Source organism: Pan troglodytes, chromosome 1 (assembly GCF_028858775.2).
Source record: "Pan troglodytes isolate AG18354 chromosome 1, NHGRI_mPanTro3-v2.0_pri, whole genome shotgun sequence".
NCBI lineage: Eukaryota > Metazoa > Chordata > Mammalia > Primates > Hominidae > Pan > Pan troglodytes.
The window spans coordinates 122753475-122769941 of record NC_072398.2 but is presented as its reverse complement, the minus strand read 5'-3'; the positions used below and the strand labels follow the sequence as shown (position 1 = coordinate 122769941).

At 43.4% G+C, this 16467-nt stretch overlaps 1 protein-coding gene across 2 annotated transcripts in view; it reads left to right on the top strand.

Annotated features, from left to right (window-relative positions):
• FNDC7 (fibronectin type III domain containing 7) overlaps window positions 1–16467 on the top strand; it is a 33919-nt gene that overhangs the window by 15437 nt on the left and 2015 nt on the right. For both annotated transcript variants that reach the window (XM_054668305.2, XM_016923674.3), the window contains exons 6-11: window positions 1112–1366; window positions 3155–3412; window positions 3979–4233; window positions 6026–6280; window positions 8626–8886; window positions 12870–12899. In XM_054668305.2, the coding sequence (XP_054524280.1) occupies window positions 1112–1366; window positions 3155–3412; window positions 3979–4233; window positions 6026–6280; window positions 8626–8886; window positions 12870–12899 (1314 nt within the window). The remainder of the gene's footprint in view (window positions 1–1111; window positions 1367–3154; window positions 3413–3978; window positions 4234–6025; window positions 6281–8625; window positions 8887–12869; window positions 12900–16467) is intronic.

The window sequence follows — 16467 nt, the reverse complement described above, 5'->3', positions numbered from 1 at the left end:
CTACTCACGAGGCTGAGGTGGGAGGATCACCTTAGCCTGGGAGGCAGAGGTTGCAGTGAGCTGAGATCGCACCACTGCACTCCAGCCTGGGTGACAGAGCGAGACCTTGTCTCCAAAAAAAAAAAAATAATAATTAATTAATTAATTAAAAAATAAATTTAGGCTGGGCCATTGGCTCCTGCCTGTAATCCCAGCACTTTGGGAGGCTGAGGGGGGAGGATCACTTGAAGTCAGGAGTTCAAGACCAGCCTGGCCAACATGGTGAAACTTCGTCTCTACTAAAAGTACAAAAATTAGTTGGGCATGGTGGTGCACACCTGTAGTCCCAGATACTCGGGAGGCTGAGGCAAGGGAATCACTTCAGCCCAGGAGGTGGAGGTTGCAGTGAGCCGAGATCACATCACTGTGCTCCAGCCTGGGCAACCGAGTGAGACTCTGTCTCAAAAAAATAAATAAATAAAATAAAAAATAAATTTAAAAAAATAGTTTTTTTAATAAAAGAATTTTCCATGCTATGGAGGCTTTACAGATAAACCCCCAGAAAGACCCAGCTCCATTCCTTCCTACTTATGTGATCTTAGACAACTTACCAACCTCTATAAGCCTCAGTTTCCTCAATTGTAAAATGATGATAGTTGCTGGAAGAATTAGAGAATATATTAATATAAAACGCAATGAATGATGTCTGTATTTTAATCTCTAAAACAGGTAACTTCTGGGATATTCATTATTCCACTCAAGCCAGACTAGCTTCATCTCTGGATGAAGTCAAATATTTCAACAAATAATCTAACGATGAAAATTTGTATGTCTTAAGATGACTATGAATCTCTGATGGCTCATTATTTCAAACAATATTTCATATAACAAGAGAATGTGAGAGGCCATTAAAATTTGTTGTAATGGTTTGGGGCCTATAACATAGCCTTTGGTCCTATAAAGAAAATCTTCTAATGCTTCCAGTGCACAGTTTTGCATTTTGTGCACCAAATTCGATCTGTCACAAAGCTCAGAGTTGCTAATTTGTGTTGTATTGAAATCTTGGATAATTGCAAAGATGCGAAGAAAATCTCCTGCAGTAGTCTCATGTTTATTATTGATCATTTCCTAGTTGCTTGTGCACCCGGAAGAGTGACGATCCAAGAAGATCCCCCTGGCCACCTGTCTGTGGCTTGGTCCAATGTAGATCTGGGTGACTACTATGTGGTCTTTGTGAAGAGTGATGATGGCTTGGAAGTACACTGCAACACATCTCTCACTCAGTGCAACTTCTTATCTGAGTGTGGCTTCACTTATTTTATTAGTGTTTTTGCCTATAACAAGGCAGGGCAAAGTCCTTTGGGTGACATATTCAATTATACCACAGGTAAGTCCCATTTGATGTTTGTTAAGGGAGTTCTGAGATCGCTAACCTCAGCAGCAGAATGGATCACCTATTCCACTTACTGACTTACCACCTGGGAGTCATTCTAGAGCCAAGAACAGAAAGTAATCTCTTATCTCACATTCTTTCCAGACTAGGGAATTTTGGCTTTGTGGACCTAAGCATAACTAGACTGCAAGGTTTGGGAGTGAAAAGAGGAGAAAGAATGTAGTTGTTCAACCTTGCTCTGAAAGATTGAACTCGCCACAAACATGTACTCAGTGAGTGTTCTAGCATGTGCTGCTGCCAGAGAGAAGGCAGTGCCTCCGTTTCAGGAGGTCACTCTTTCCCTGAGACCAAGACAGACATACAATGGCCAAGACGCTACATGGTGTGGAGGGCTTTGGAGTAGGACACCTGGGTTTACACCCTAACTTGACCACTAATTCATTCCTTCAGTGAGGATAACGATGCCCACCTTGCTAGTTCCTTAGTATCCTCCACTGCAAAATGGGACAAATCATGAGAACATGAATGTAAAAAGGTCTTGTGTGTGACAAAGCATGATGCACATATTTTTATTATTAGCATCACCGTTGCTGTTGCTATTATTCTCCTCTACTAGGCTTGCATCTTGTACAAGGCAGGAATTATGTCTTATTTATCTCTTCATCCTCAGTGCTTATAATAGTGTGATCAGCATATGGGAGATGCTCAAGTTTTGAAGAATGAGTGGAGTGATTTGAAATTAAATAACTACATTACAAATAAGAATACTCAAACATAATTATGTAAAAGTCTAGCTGAATTACAGTAAATTTTGACAGGATGAGGGATCTAAATCATTGGTGCCTTTGGAATGTGGAAAAAGAGGCTATCGATAAGGTCCTAACACGAGAGGGCCCTCCAGAGTGGCCTTGAACTGGATCTTGAAGGATGAATGGGAATGTAGGTGGGGCAAGAGCATCCCAGGGAAACCCCAAGCTGAGTCAGACATTTGCCAGTGGGGTTCTTTAGGGTCTCTTAAGACCTACCTATATACGGCCGGGCACAGTGGTTCAGGCCTGTAATCCCAACACTTGGGAAGCCGAGGCAGGCAGATCACTTGAGGTCAGGAGTTGAGACCAGCCTGGGCAACATGGAGAAACTCTGTCTCTGCTAAAAATACAAAAATTAGCTGGACGTGGTGGCATGTGCCTGTAATTCCAGCTACTCCAGAGGCTAAGGCCTGAAAATCACTTGAACCCAGGAAGCAGAGGTTGCTGCGAGCTGAGATCACACCACTGCACTCCAGCCTGGGTGGCAGAGCAAGACCCTGTCTCTTTAAAAAAAAAAAAAAAAATCTACTTATATAACTATGACCCCTACCCCCCAGTTTTATTTGGTTTACTGTCTGGAAAGGCTGACAGGATCTGAGAAGTTAGACTGCATATGATTTTACCAGGCAGAAGAGGGGAATGGCTTTCCAGTGGAGGGGTCAGCAATCTTCTCTGCATAGAGAACAAGGGCGCACGTGGCGTGGGGGAATTGAGGACTCTGGTGTGGCAGGGAGTGGGGGGAGTACAGCAGAACCTTATAGCTTGCAATGACCTTCAGTGTCATGCTGAGGATTTACCTTCTATGCAGTGGCAATTAGGCCAAGATTGGACCTTGGCAGACCCATAGGGAGTCACTGTAGTCATTAGGGAGGGCAGTGGCAGAGGCTCTGGGCATGGGAGGTCAGGACTCAGTGTCCCCCCGGCTGCATTGCTCTTGATGGGACCGCCATTTTCCCTCTGCTCCTGCTTTCAGCTCCCTGTTGTCCTAGTGACATTAACCCCGTGTTGGTGTCCAGTGACAGAGTTGAGATTGTCTGGTCTCCTGTCCGTGGTGCCGAACTGTATGAAACCAAGGCTGTAGATGGGTACAACGTGGTTGAGTGCAATGACACTACTCCTGCGTGCACCCTTTCGGCTCTAGAGTGTGACACCAAGTACAACATCACAGTGTATTCATTCAGTGAAGTCCGAGGCAGCAATATGTCATGTACTCCCCAGTTCATAACCACAGGTAAGGCACAGCTATCATTCCACTCACTGGTGTCTGAATGATTCACCCCAGCTCTGAGCCTCAGGATGGGCATTCAGTGAGACCAATAAAAAGGTTAAATCCCATTAATCAATCTTTGTGGAGACCAAGAGAGCCCCCGTTGTACGAAGGAGAGGCAGAGGAGAAGGCAGAAGACGAAAGTGGAAAAAATGAAAACAAAAGGGGAGACCACGGGGAGAGTAGAAGGTTTTGCCCATGATTACTTCAGCCATTCGGTTCCTCCTGTCTTTGAGGGGCCTGCCTGTACTCACACCATGAAGGTGTATAAATATGTTTCTTACTTACTTTTGCTTTTGGAGTTCACAATGCTCTTAAACATTTTCCAGCTAGTCCAGTACTCTGTGAACCCAATGCCCTGTGTTAATGTCAACAGTTTTCCACGCATAGGCACTATGAATTTGGCCTGCATGCATGACGTGGTTGAAAACTGTGATGATCTCACTGGGAGCAAAATCAATTTTAGACCAAATGGCACATGTGATATTTTTGACTCATGCTGTTTCAATTAATACTCTAAAATGTCTTAGCTCCTTGCAGTCCTGAAATAAAAAATGTTTCAAGGGATGCATTCTCCATGATTAATGTGCACTGGCGATCCACTAATGATGACGCTACTTACACGGTGACTGCCCAAGGGGAGAAAGGACTGTATCAGTGCAGCAGCACAGGAGAGTCCTGTACCATGCGGGGCTTGCCCTGTGGCTCAGTGTTCTCTGTCACTGCTGTGGCCGAAACACAGGCAGGACGGAGCCTGCCCAGCTACAGTGTGCCCCTGGAAACAGGTATGTAGCAACCACCAGCCTGAATGTTGACTTCAGTGGGGTCCTTAGGAAGTGTTTCAAGACATGAACTTCCTTATTTAATCTACCCTCAGTGCAACAGAAATACATTAAACTCAGAGATGTTTCAAAGAGTCCCGGTCATAGACAATAAAATTTTCAATATTTTACAAGTTCTGTAAAAATATCCTCAAGACTAGTATATCCATTCACTGGCATCAGAGAAGGAATACTTACTCATTCTGCAAAACATTTATTTGAATTCATATTCCCCTATGATATAATCTATCGAAACAGCTAACAAATGAGTAGCCAAATGAGCTGGGTTGTTACTTATTTCTTTGGCTCAGCCCTTTCAAATATTTCTCTTTAAAAAATGCTTTCTGGCCGACATGGTGGCTCACACCTGTAATCCCAGCACTTTGGGAGGCCGAGGCAGGCAGATCACGAGGTCAGGAGGTCGAGACCATCCTGGCTAACACGGTGAAACCCCGTCTCTACTAAAAACACAAAAAATTAGCTAGGTGGGGTGGTGGGCACCTATAGTCCTGGCTACTCAGCAGGCTGAGGCAGGAGAATGGCGTGAACCCAGCAAGCGGAGCTTGCAGTGAGCCGAGATCATGCCACTGCGCTTCAGCCTGGGCAATAGAGCGAGATTCCGTCACAAAAAAAAAAAAAAAGCTTTCTGACTTTCAATTTCCTGATAGGTAAAAGGGAGATAATGGCCTTATAGGGTGGCTATGAGTATTAAGTTGACTAATGCTGCAAAGCACTTAGCATAGTGCCTGATGCACAGCAAGAGCTCCATAAAAGAAAACTATTATTACAGCATAGCATTGTGTATGAATGAAACGTGGCAAATCACTTCAAGCCTGTGGACATTAGTTTTTCTTATATACAGTGATAGATGGCACTTTGGACTATAAAAGTTGAAATACCTAAAAAAAGAAGCCAGCAGTAAGATAGAGACCATACAAAATACTGCATACGTGAAGATGTTAGGTATCCTATATTTGGGTAATGGGTCCCTGAAAAGTCAAGATGGCTGTGGTATTTTAGACAGCTAAGAAATCAAGCTTTTATATCAGTGATGTACTATGAAATTTTCAAGAAAGGCAAATTATACTTAATTGCTAATGCTATGAAATGTTCTGTTGGGAGAAGTGAATGCAACCGTTACTTTGAAATTTGCAGTTAGAATTGTTGAAGATGGGCTGGGCATGGTGGCTCATGCCTGTAATCCCAGCACTTTGGGAGGCTGAGGCAGGCAGATCATGAGGTCAAGAGATCGAGACCATCCTGGCCAACAGAGATGGTGAAACCCCATCTCTACTGAAAATACAAAAATTAGCTGGGCATGGTGGCACGCACCTGTAGTCCCAGCTACTCAGGAGGCTGAGGCAGAAGAATCGCTTGAACCCAGGAGGTGGAGGTTGACTGCACTCCAGACTGGCAACAGAGCGAGACTCCATCTCCTTCTCAAAAAAAAAAAAAAAAAAATGTTGAAGATGGGGGCAACAAAGGATTTCTTTCTTATTCTGAAAAAAAAAATGGTGGAAACCTTCAACAGCCAGTTGGTGCAGTGCATTCTTGGGGAAAGTACCCACTATATACAGTGAATGTTACATGACGCATCAGAGGGAATAAACAAAAGGAAATTTTGTATTAACAATGGGAAGTTGGGGAATGTAGGATATTGAGTGAAACACAGGCAAAATACCATTCTTTATCATTTTTCACAAATAATCTTCAGTGGAAATAAATCTCCAATTCTTTTTCTTTTATCCCATTTAAGTGCCATGCTGTCCAACCGGTCTGACAGTAACTCAAATCACCCAGTCAGTAATCAACGTGAGCTGGACTATTGGGAGAGTGGCTCAAACCCATGTTGCAGTTCTGGAGTCACACACTGGACAGTCTAAGTGTCACACTCATCAAAACCACTGCCTCCTAGGATGCATCACATGTGGCATCAATTACACAGTGACATTAAAAGCAATTAGTGCCACCGGGTTGGCTGCGGATTGCTCCTACCAAAGTTATTTCTCTGGTAAGTGAACTCTAGCTCTAGAGTAGCAGTAAGGACTTGACTATTATAAATCCAGGCATAAGCCTTTCCTCCTCATTTAAAAAGATGCTGCATCTCCACCTAGTTTGCATTATAAACTCAGATTACTTTCTAAAATGGTTATAGTTTCCCTTTGACTTAGAACCTCAAAGCTTCAGAGGCTTCTGTTGGTAGTTGGTGAATTAACTCCCCTAGTAACAATGTTCATCTATGCTTTTTCTGAAGGGACCATGTATCTTTATATGACATAGCTACTTGCAACACAGAGTAACGCAGCCTGGCAGAGTTTTCTGAAAGCTAGATCACACATTCTGTTTGGTTTGCATTTTTTTCTTCTCATTATTATTGTGCTACTACCTCTCTTTTCTAAGCTTCTTCAGCTGCTTCAATGGTTTCTTATTTCAACAGGCTAAGAGAGCAAAGGCATCTGTCTACTGACAGTATTGTACCTTGTTCTTCACAAAGACCAAACCATTAGGGAATAGCAGGGGAAGGTAAAAGCAGTGCAAGGTTACCAAATCTCTTGCATGATTCTAATTCACTGAAGTGGCTGCTTGTAACACGGTTTTGATAAAACTCGTGAGGATGCTTCCTAGGCTTAAGGAGAAAAAGTACAATGATAAGTTACCTCTGCCTGGGGCATGGGATGGAAGAGTTGGAATATAATTTTGGCATCCTACAGGTAGTAGAAAGAGTCTTAACTGGGAGTCAAAATTAGACATGGCTTCTTATAAGCTGTGTTGCCTAATCTTCCCTGATTCTGTCTCCTCATTGAAAAAGACAGGAATAGTAATATTTTCCTTCGAAGTTGTTTTGAGAATCAAAATAAATCATAATGTGAGAACATTCAGAACATGCTGCACGTATGTCAGCTGGTATGTACTTTCTTTTGACCCGTTATCTTGTATTAGATTTACTGCTTAAGTTCTCACCTTGATATCCAGTTCTCAGAATATGACCCATTGCTTATTCTTTTAAGAATAAATCAAGTAAGCCTGATTATAATAACTTTTAAAAATTATACAGTAGGATCTTTAACTTAGTTACTAAGGAATCCATTTGATGCCCTTATTGGCACCTAATGTTTGGCTTGCTCAAGGTATTTAGAAAAGGAAAAAAATACTAATCAGCGGCCTGGCGCAGTGGCTCACGCCTGTAATCCCAGCACTTTGGGAGGCCGAGGCAGGCGGATCACGAGGTCAGGAGATCAAGACCATCCTGGATAACACGGTGAAACCCCGTCTCTACTAAAAATACAAAAAAATAGCCAGGCGTGGTGGCAGGCGCCTGTAGTCCCAGCTACTCGGGAGGCTGAGGCCGGAGAATGGCGTGAACCCGGGAGGCGGAGTTTGCAGTGAGCCGACCAGCCTGGGCGACAGAGCGAGACTCCGTCTCCAAAAAAAAAAAAAAAAAAATACTAATCAGCTACCATGGATGAAGCGTGGACCAGCAAACTTGGTCACTGGCATGTTGTATAAATGGCTGCACCTAAAGTGTCATACTACTCATCTCGGCAAAATTGGTTCTTCAATTAAGGCTGAATGCAGTTAATTATATTTAAGTTTAATGCCACCAAAATCAAATAAAACTAGGGCATTATGAGGGATCTTGACAAGGATTCTGTGCCTTTGACTCACAGTTTGAATCATGTACAATATGTATCTGCCAATTTTTGGACCTTTCTGACTCACCATTGTTCTATATTAAAAATTCATACTGCACACCACCTTCACACATGGATTTCTCTCTCTCTTTCTCTCTCTCTCTTTCTTTCCCTCCCTCCCTCCCTCTCTTTTCTCTTTCTTTCTTTCTGTCTGTCTTTCTTTCTTTCTTTTTCTTTCTTTTTTTTAGACAGGATCTCACTCTGTCACCTAGGCTGGAGTGAGTGCTGTGGCACAATCATAGCTCACCGCAGCCTTGAACTCCTGGCCTTAAGCCATCCTCCTGCCTCATCCTCCCAAGGGGACCACAGGTGTGCACCACCACAACTGGCTAATTTTTTTTTTTTTTTGTAGAGTCAGGGTCTCCCTATGTTGCCTAGGCTGGTCTCAAACTCCTGGGCTTAAGCGATCCTCCTGCCTTGGCCTCCCAAAGTACTCAGATTATAGGCATAAGCCATCATGCCCAGCCACCTATGGATTTCTGATTATGTGGCCCACCATGGAAATAACTCGAGTACCCCTTCAAATCTTGCTCTGATCTAACCAGTAATTAATCCTGTTACTTAGACTAGTTTGCTTATATTTTTTCCCTGCAGTAATCAAGGCCATTTTTGGATGATGGTGGAATAAAACAAGTGATTTTGTGTTTGTTATTTTATTGCCTAGGTGCCTGCTGCCCTTTGGGTGTGAAATTATATAGGCTGGGCCCTAATGGCATCCGGATCTACTGGCAAGCCTCCAGGGGCTCTGCCAATTACAGCACTGACCTCTATGGCTCCAAAGGCATTTTCACGTGCACCCCGAGTGCTGGCCTCAGTTTCTGTGATGTCACTGAGATACCCTGTGGGGATGTATACACTGTGATGGTCTCACCAGTTGCTGAAACAGGATTGAAGCTTACTTTCTGTCCAAAAAAAATATATTCAGGTAAAGCAAATTATGACAGTTTATCTAAAACTAACCCTGAACTCATATCTGTGAATTAAGATGCAATCAAACTTATTTACTATGTATGAAGGGCACAGAGGGTATAAAATTTCTTTCTTTTTTTTTTTTTTTTTTTTTGAGACAGAGTCTCACTCTGTCGCCCAGGCTGGAGTGCAATGGCACGATCTTGGCTCACTGCAACCTCCGCCTCCCGGGGTCAAGCGATTCTCCTGCCTCAGCCTCCCAAGTAGCTGCCATTACAGGCACCCGGCATCATGCCTGAGTAATTTTTGTATTTTTGTAGAGACGGGGCTTCAGCATATTGGCCAGGCTGGTCATGAACTCCTGACCTCAGGTGATCGCCTGCCTCAGCCTCCCAAAGTGCTGGGATTACAGGCATGAACCACTGCACCCAGTCGAGGGTATAAAATTTCTACACAGCACAGGCAGATTCTGGCTGTGGAAGACCCCGAGATTCTTTGGAATTGTGATGCTTTATTTAATTTAGAGATTATCTTCTCTGTCCCACTCTTCCCCTTCCTAAAAAGGACTAGATGCTTGCTGCTTAACTAGTAAAGCAAATTTAAGATAATTTTCTGCTTTGAGATTTAGGGATAGATTTTTTAGCATAGTCTTGCTGATAATGATAGACATCCTGGGATGTTGGAAATTAGGAAACTTGAACTTTTATTTGCACAGACTGAGAATTATGGCTGAGGAAAAGTTAGAGGATCAGAAAAAATGAATTTATAAATCACAAGCTAGGCTTGGCAATATGAGTGGGCAGACAGTCTGTGATCACAAAGCATGGCTGTCAGCAACTACCATCTCACCAGAGCTGGCAGGAAAACATTAGCAATTCTCCGCTCTGTGTTCCAGCACCTTCTGCTACCTTGCCCAGGGCACAGTCATATATTTTTCATGTATTCCTAGAAGAAAAGAGATGATGAAGCCCTAGAATTTTGCAGGTGAACACAGAAAAAAAGAATAAATATTGGCTCACAAGCCCTTACTGATAGCCAGAATCTAAAATTTTGAATGATATGTAGGTGACAGGAGGTTCAGGATGGCCCTTGGTGATGGAAGGAGGACAGTTCCTCCCAAGGGGCTGTTCTCATTGTCCCTGGCTGTCATGCTCTGATTCCTTGTTTTTCCATTATTTGGTCCACAGGACAAGCTGGCCCAAAGCATAGTCCTATGGGAAGGGACAGGAATAGGTTCCTGGAGTCAGGATGAGCTCTTAGGAAGATGAGTCTACAGCTCAATAACAATACTGCATCATAACTGCATAATATTTTATAATTTATCCAGTGGTTTCATATCACAAATCTCATCGAATGCTCAAAATATGCTATGCTATAGGCTCAACATATTTCATTATCTCCACTTTATAAATGAGAAAACTGAAGCTCAGAGGCTCCCAAATCTCTATCTACAACTCTTCTCTTCTCCTGACCCCTAAGTCCATATTCAAATTTTATACCTCCACCTGGAGGTGCCCAGGCATTTCAAACCCCTCAGGGGCAAAAGGAACTCCTGATCCTCTGCTGTTTCTGATCTTCCTCCCATCGTCCGTGTTTCAGGTACATTAGCTAAAAACCCTGGAGTCAGCTTCTGTCTCCCTCACCCTCCATATCTAAGTAATCTCGAATTCTCGTCCTGGTCACCTTCATGATGGTTCCTAAATCCCGAGTCTTCTCTTCATTCCCACGGCTACTGCTATGCCTCAGGCCCTCACCACCTCTCCCCTAGACTACTGCACCAGTCCCATCTCCCTGTCCTCACTCCAGCCTCTGTAATGTTACCAGAGTTATCATTCCAGGACACTGGTCCAATTGTGTTACTTTTATGCTGCCACATCTTCAAAACTTTTCCATTTCCGCATAAGATAACATTCAATCCTCTGGGCATGGTGTTCATAGTCCCTTATAATCTGTCCCCTGTCTACTTATACCTGCACTGTTCAATAGAAATTTAATATGCACCATGCATGAAAAATTAAATTTTCTAGTAGCCATATTAAAAAAGTAAAAAGAGGTGAAATTAATTTCATAATATATTTTAGTTAACCCAATATATCCAAAATATTATCATTTCAACATCTAATCAATATAAAAATTATTAATAGATATTTTGTACATTTTTCATACTGTCTTTCAAATCTGGTGTGTCTTTTGTACTTATAGTACATTTAGTTCAAACTAGCCACATGTTCAATAGCTACTTCAGTGTCCACTGTACTGGACAGAGAAATTGGTTTTTTGTGGGGTTTTTTTGTTTGTTTTTTATTGAGAAAGGGTCTTGCTTTTTCATCCAGGCTAGAGTTCAGTGGTGCAATCACAGCTCACTGCAGCCTTGACCTCCTGGGCTCAAGCAATCCTCCTGCCTCAGCCTCCCAAGTAGCTGGGACTATAGGCATGCCCCACCATGCTTGGCTAATTTTTAAAATTTTTTTGTAGAGACAAGGTCTTGCTTTGTTGCCCAGGCTGGTCTTGAACTCCCGGGCTCAAGCAATCCTCTTGCCGCAGCCTCCCAAAGAGCTGAGATTACAGGCATAAGCCACTGTGCCCAGCCCGAACAGAGAAATTCTAGGCTCATTCCACAACATCCGTCCTGAGAGGACTCTATTCTCTAGTCTAGGCATCTGGCATCATTCACGCGTGCCTGCTTCTGCCACACACACCTCCTATTCTATGTCATGTTCTGGAGCTACTGCAGTGCTCTTCTCTTTGCCCGGAATTCCACCCCACTTCCACCGAGAGAACTCTACTGGCCCCAATTTTCCTTGTCTGTGAAGCCTTCTCCAATTATCATAAGCGGAGTTAGCCCTCTCTCTCTCCCTCCTTTATGACCCCACAGCACCCTTATCTGTACTGCAACATATTACTGTGAATTGAATGTGTGTTTTTCTCCTAATAAATGATTATCTATTTGACTCCCAGTACGTAGCACGTAACTGTTGCCTGATATATTTTAAATTTAAAAAAGAATGAATCAATGAATTTATGCACCTATGATCATACAGCTAAGTGAGTGATGGAAGTCTTTTGTTCTTTCTCCTGCTCCATGCCCACAATTTCACCCTTAGAGAGTCATTCCTCTGAGGGCTGGTTAGCCACCAGAAGTCCTTGTGAGTTAGAACTCAAGTTCTTTGATGGGATGCCATCTCAAGCCTGTAGCCATTTCAGCTTAGTAACATTAGGTATCTAGACTCAAGTTAGGAAATCCTCCTTTGCTCAGTGTCCCTGGTAAAAGCCATACATTTGGGAGATGTTTTTTGGTTTTGTTTGTTTGCAGTATCAGTGATGTCTTATTCTGATAATCAGGACAATATTGTAAATGACAATAACGACTAATGGTTATTGAATGCCATGTGCCAGGCACTGTTCTAAGGGGTTTACATATATTAACTCAGTCCTTACAACAAACCTATCAGCTTGGCGTTCTTTTTTTTTTTTTTTTTTTTTTTTTTTTGAGATGGAGCCTTGCTCTGTCACCCAGGCTGGAGTGCAATGGCGCGATCTCAGCTCACTGCAAACTCCGCTTCCCAGGTTCAAGTGATTCTCCTCCTCAGCCTCCTGAGTAGCTGGGATTACAGGTGTGCACAACCACCACGCCCGGCTAATTTTTGTATTTTTTGGTAGAGATGGGGGTTTCACCATGTTGGCCAGGCCGGTCTTGAGCTCCTGACCTCAGGTATCTGCCCACCTGGGCCTCCCAAAGTGCTGGGATTACAGGTGTGAGCCACTGCGCCCAGCTGAGCTTGGTATGCTTATTCTTACTGCTTTTCAGATAAATTGAGGCACAGTAAAGTGACTTGCCCAGGTCATACTGCTAGTGGTATCTCCTTCTCTTATCACCCAAGTTCGTTCTTGTTCGTTTTTTGGTTTACTTTCCTTTTATTCTTTCTTAAGTTAAATCTTCACTATCTTAAATACATAAATGAATAGATTTTATTTTAAATGCTTGTGTTTTTATTACAGTAACTTGCTCTGGAAGTACACTTGGAATGGGTAAGTCATTTTTCTCATGGATAAAATAGAAGAGGATTTTTGTTGCTCCATTTTGGGGTTACTTAATGAAGTCAGCTGACTTTTCAATTAGAAAGCAAATGCTTTCCTTCTTTGATACAAGGGGCTCCTGCTCTCTTATCCCATAACTTTTTCTCCCCATTATAGTGCCTCCTCTGAGATTCCACCAGTTGAGATGAATTTCTTTGAATTCTGAAGTCTTTTTAGTATTCTAGGATCCTACAGGAAAATGTAAATAGTTTTGGGAGGGGCAGCGGCTTCATCCCTCACACTTCAGAAAGTGATTCCCAGCTCAGCTGTACACTGGAGTCACCTGGAGAGCTTAAAATTAACTGATGTCTGGTTCTGTCCCCAGAAAGTTTGATTTAATGGGTCTGGGGTGAGAGCTGGGCATCAGGAGTTGTAAAAGCTCTTCAGGTGATTCTGAAGTATAGCCAAGGCTAAGAACTGCTACTTTAGAGCCGTGCTTCTCAAACTTTATTGTGCACACACATCACCTGGGGCCTCGTTAAAGCCAGATTCTGATTTGGTCGGTGTAGGAAGCGTCTGAGACTCCGTATTTCCATAAGGTCCAGGTGATGCTGGCGATGCCGAGGCTGCTGGTCTGACCACACATGGAGTAGCCAGGAGTTAGAGAGAATCTGTTAACGGCCTGCAGAGAGCTACGATGTTTGCTCCTGGTTTGCATGAGTGGGTATACCCCGTGGAGAGAGAGGGTGCTGAAAGGGCAGTTGGAATAAAGAGAACCCTCACTGCCTCCTTGGTTTTGCTCAGGGATGATCTTGTCTAGGCTATTTTGGTTGCCCCCACAGAGATGACTCTTGGCAGGGCAGTGGAGATGAGCAAATGGAGCCATGAGTGTTGACCCAGTAAGCAGTGTATGCTGCCTCATGAGGAGTCCTTGCCACAGCCTTTTAGGGGACAGCTTGGTCTGGGGCCTTAGGAAAAAATCCCCTGGGAATATTATCAACCCCAAACTACAGAACTTCTCTCCCGCCCACCCCCACCCCACCCCTCCCCATTCAGACATGGCTGATTTCGAATGGTGTGAGTGTAAATGAAGCCTTCCTGCCCGTAAACCCCACTGGACAGCCTTCCAGTTGGGGCCGGCTCCCCACCCACACCCCCTTCCACTGGCAGGAACTGGGTCTAGAGTCTCCACTCCCTGTTCTCTGCCTGGGCTCCCTTCCTCTCCCAGTCTATTGCTTCTCTGAGCACAGCAGGATACACACTTTTCAATTCCTGTCCCACCTGCAGGTCTGAAATAAGCACAATCCTTATTAATTTTTCAAGAGTTTTTGTTTTCTATGACTACAAAAAGGAACAGACTTGGCTTACTGAAAACAAACTGTGAGGACACTTCTAATTATAAAAAAGTCTCCCAAAGTAGTAGAGACCATAAACCCTGGTCTTCAGTGAAAGGTACATGGACCTAGGTCTGCATTCTTTAATCAGTATCTCCCTGAGACATAGAGGTGTGGTAGAAGTGTCCTAGGTCCCCAGGGGAGAGGAGTGGTGTATGATATATTGGCCTTGCCTATGATTTTGTTAAAGGAAGGGTTTCAAATAAAAACAAAAAAAATAAAAATTTAAAAATGTAAAAAGAAATTTACAAACGTTTGAAAAGAAAGAATGTCTATGTTTTAACAAAAAACACAAAAGGTGGGGTGGCAAGGAGAGCAGGCATGGTGGCTCACACCTGTAATCTCAGCACTTTGGGAGACCAAAGCAGGATTGCTTGAGCCCAGCAGTTGGAGACCAGCCTGGCCAACAAAACGAGACCTTGTCTCTACAAAGTGTAAATAAAGTAGTCAGGCATGGTGGCATGTGCCTGTAGTTCCCCTGTAGTCCCAGCTACTTGGGAGGGTGAGGTGAGAAGATTGCTTGAGCCTGGGAGTTCAAGGCTGCAGTGAGCTATGATAGCACCACTGCGCTCCAGCCTGGGTGACAGAGTGAGACACCAGCATCACCAGAGAGTTTTTTAGAAATGTACAGTCTTGGGCCCCATCCTGACCTACTAAATCCCCAGGTGATTCGTGCATGTATTCAAGTTTGAGTAGCACTGCTTAGGTACTGCTCTTAAACTCTGCTGTGTATTAGAATCTCCTGGACAGTTAATTATGAATGCAGAGGCCCAGGTCCTGACCTAGTGAAGTGCCTCTATAGTTCCATCAGGTTCCCAGGTGATTTTGATACACATGAAGTTTCAGGAGCACTGCTTTAGATCACTAATGTCCTCTTTTCTGTCCTTCTAGGCTTCAGCTTATCTTCACCATTCCCTTCCTTAGCCAGGGCTCAGTCTTTAGCCTGAAATCTGCCACTCTCTTGAAGTAGATATTTGTAGAAATCCTGTAGGAGCCAGATACAGTGTCACACACCTGTAGTCCCAACTATTCAGGAGGCTGTGGTAGAGAATCACTTGAGCCCAGGGGTTTGAGGCCGACCTTGGCAACATAGCGAGAGCCCCCCTGCCCTCAACGCCATCTCTCTAAAAAAAAAAAAAAAAAATCCTGCAAGGCCCTCAAAAAACAAGAGTAAGCCAGATTATTTGAGGGTTTCTAAGGTCATATGGAAGTCATTATATCTAGGGGGAAATTCTAAATTGCTGTCTTCAATTTCAGCATTTCCCCTCCCCAAACACAGAGCAAGTCCAATCAGGTCCCTGGGCTGACATTGGAGCCTCTGGATATGCTGAGGGGAGCCATGGGAATCTTGCTGGTCTAAGGTTTTCTTTGGGTTTTCTTTGACTCTTGGAGTATCCTAAAGCTTTTCAAACTTTTTTTTTTTTTTTTTTGAGATGGAGTTTTGCTCTGTCATCCAGGCTGGAGTGCGGTGGTGCAATCTCAGCTCACTGCAACCTCCACCTCTGGGATTCAAGCGATTCTCGCACCTCAGCCACTTTAGTAGCTGGGATTACAGATGTGCGCCACCACACCTGGCTAATTTTTGTATTTTTAGCAGAGATGGGGTTTCACTATGTTGGCCAGGCTGGTCTTGAACTCCTAGACTCATGTGATCCACCTGCCTTGGCCTCCCGAAGTGCTGAGATTACAGGCGTGAGCCACCGCACCGGCCATAAACAGGCTTTTTAAGAGAGATCTGGATTCAAATCCTGCCACCATCACTTGCTCTTAGTCAAGTTGTGTAAATTCTCTCTAAGCCTAGGTTTCCTCATCTGAAAATTAGAGTAAATAATAATCCCTCATAAAAGAAAATCAGGATTAAATGAGAATGTAAATTATTGGACACAATAATAGGCTCATAACAACTACTTAATAAATGGTAGTTGTTAATTCATATTCAGTTTAGGCTCATATCACATTATGTACCAATTATTAACATTTTAATGTGCTACTTCTAACGAAAACATTTGCATTTTAACCTTGGTCCTCATAATACACTTCCTCATTGATTCTCTAAGTGTGGTCCTGGTGCCAAAAGTATCAGCATCAGCTGGGAACCTCTTAGAAATGCAATTTTTCAGACTCTTCCACAGACCTATTGAATCAGAAATTCTGGGGCTAGGGCCCAGCCTTCTTTGTTTTAACAA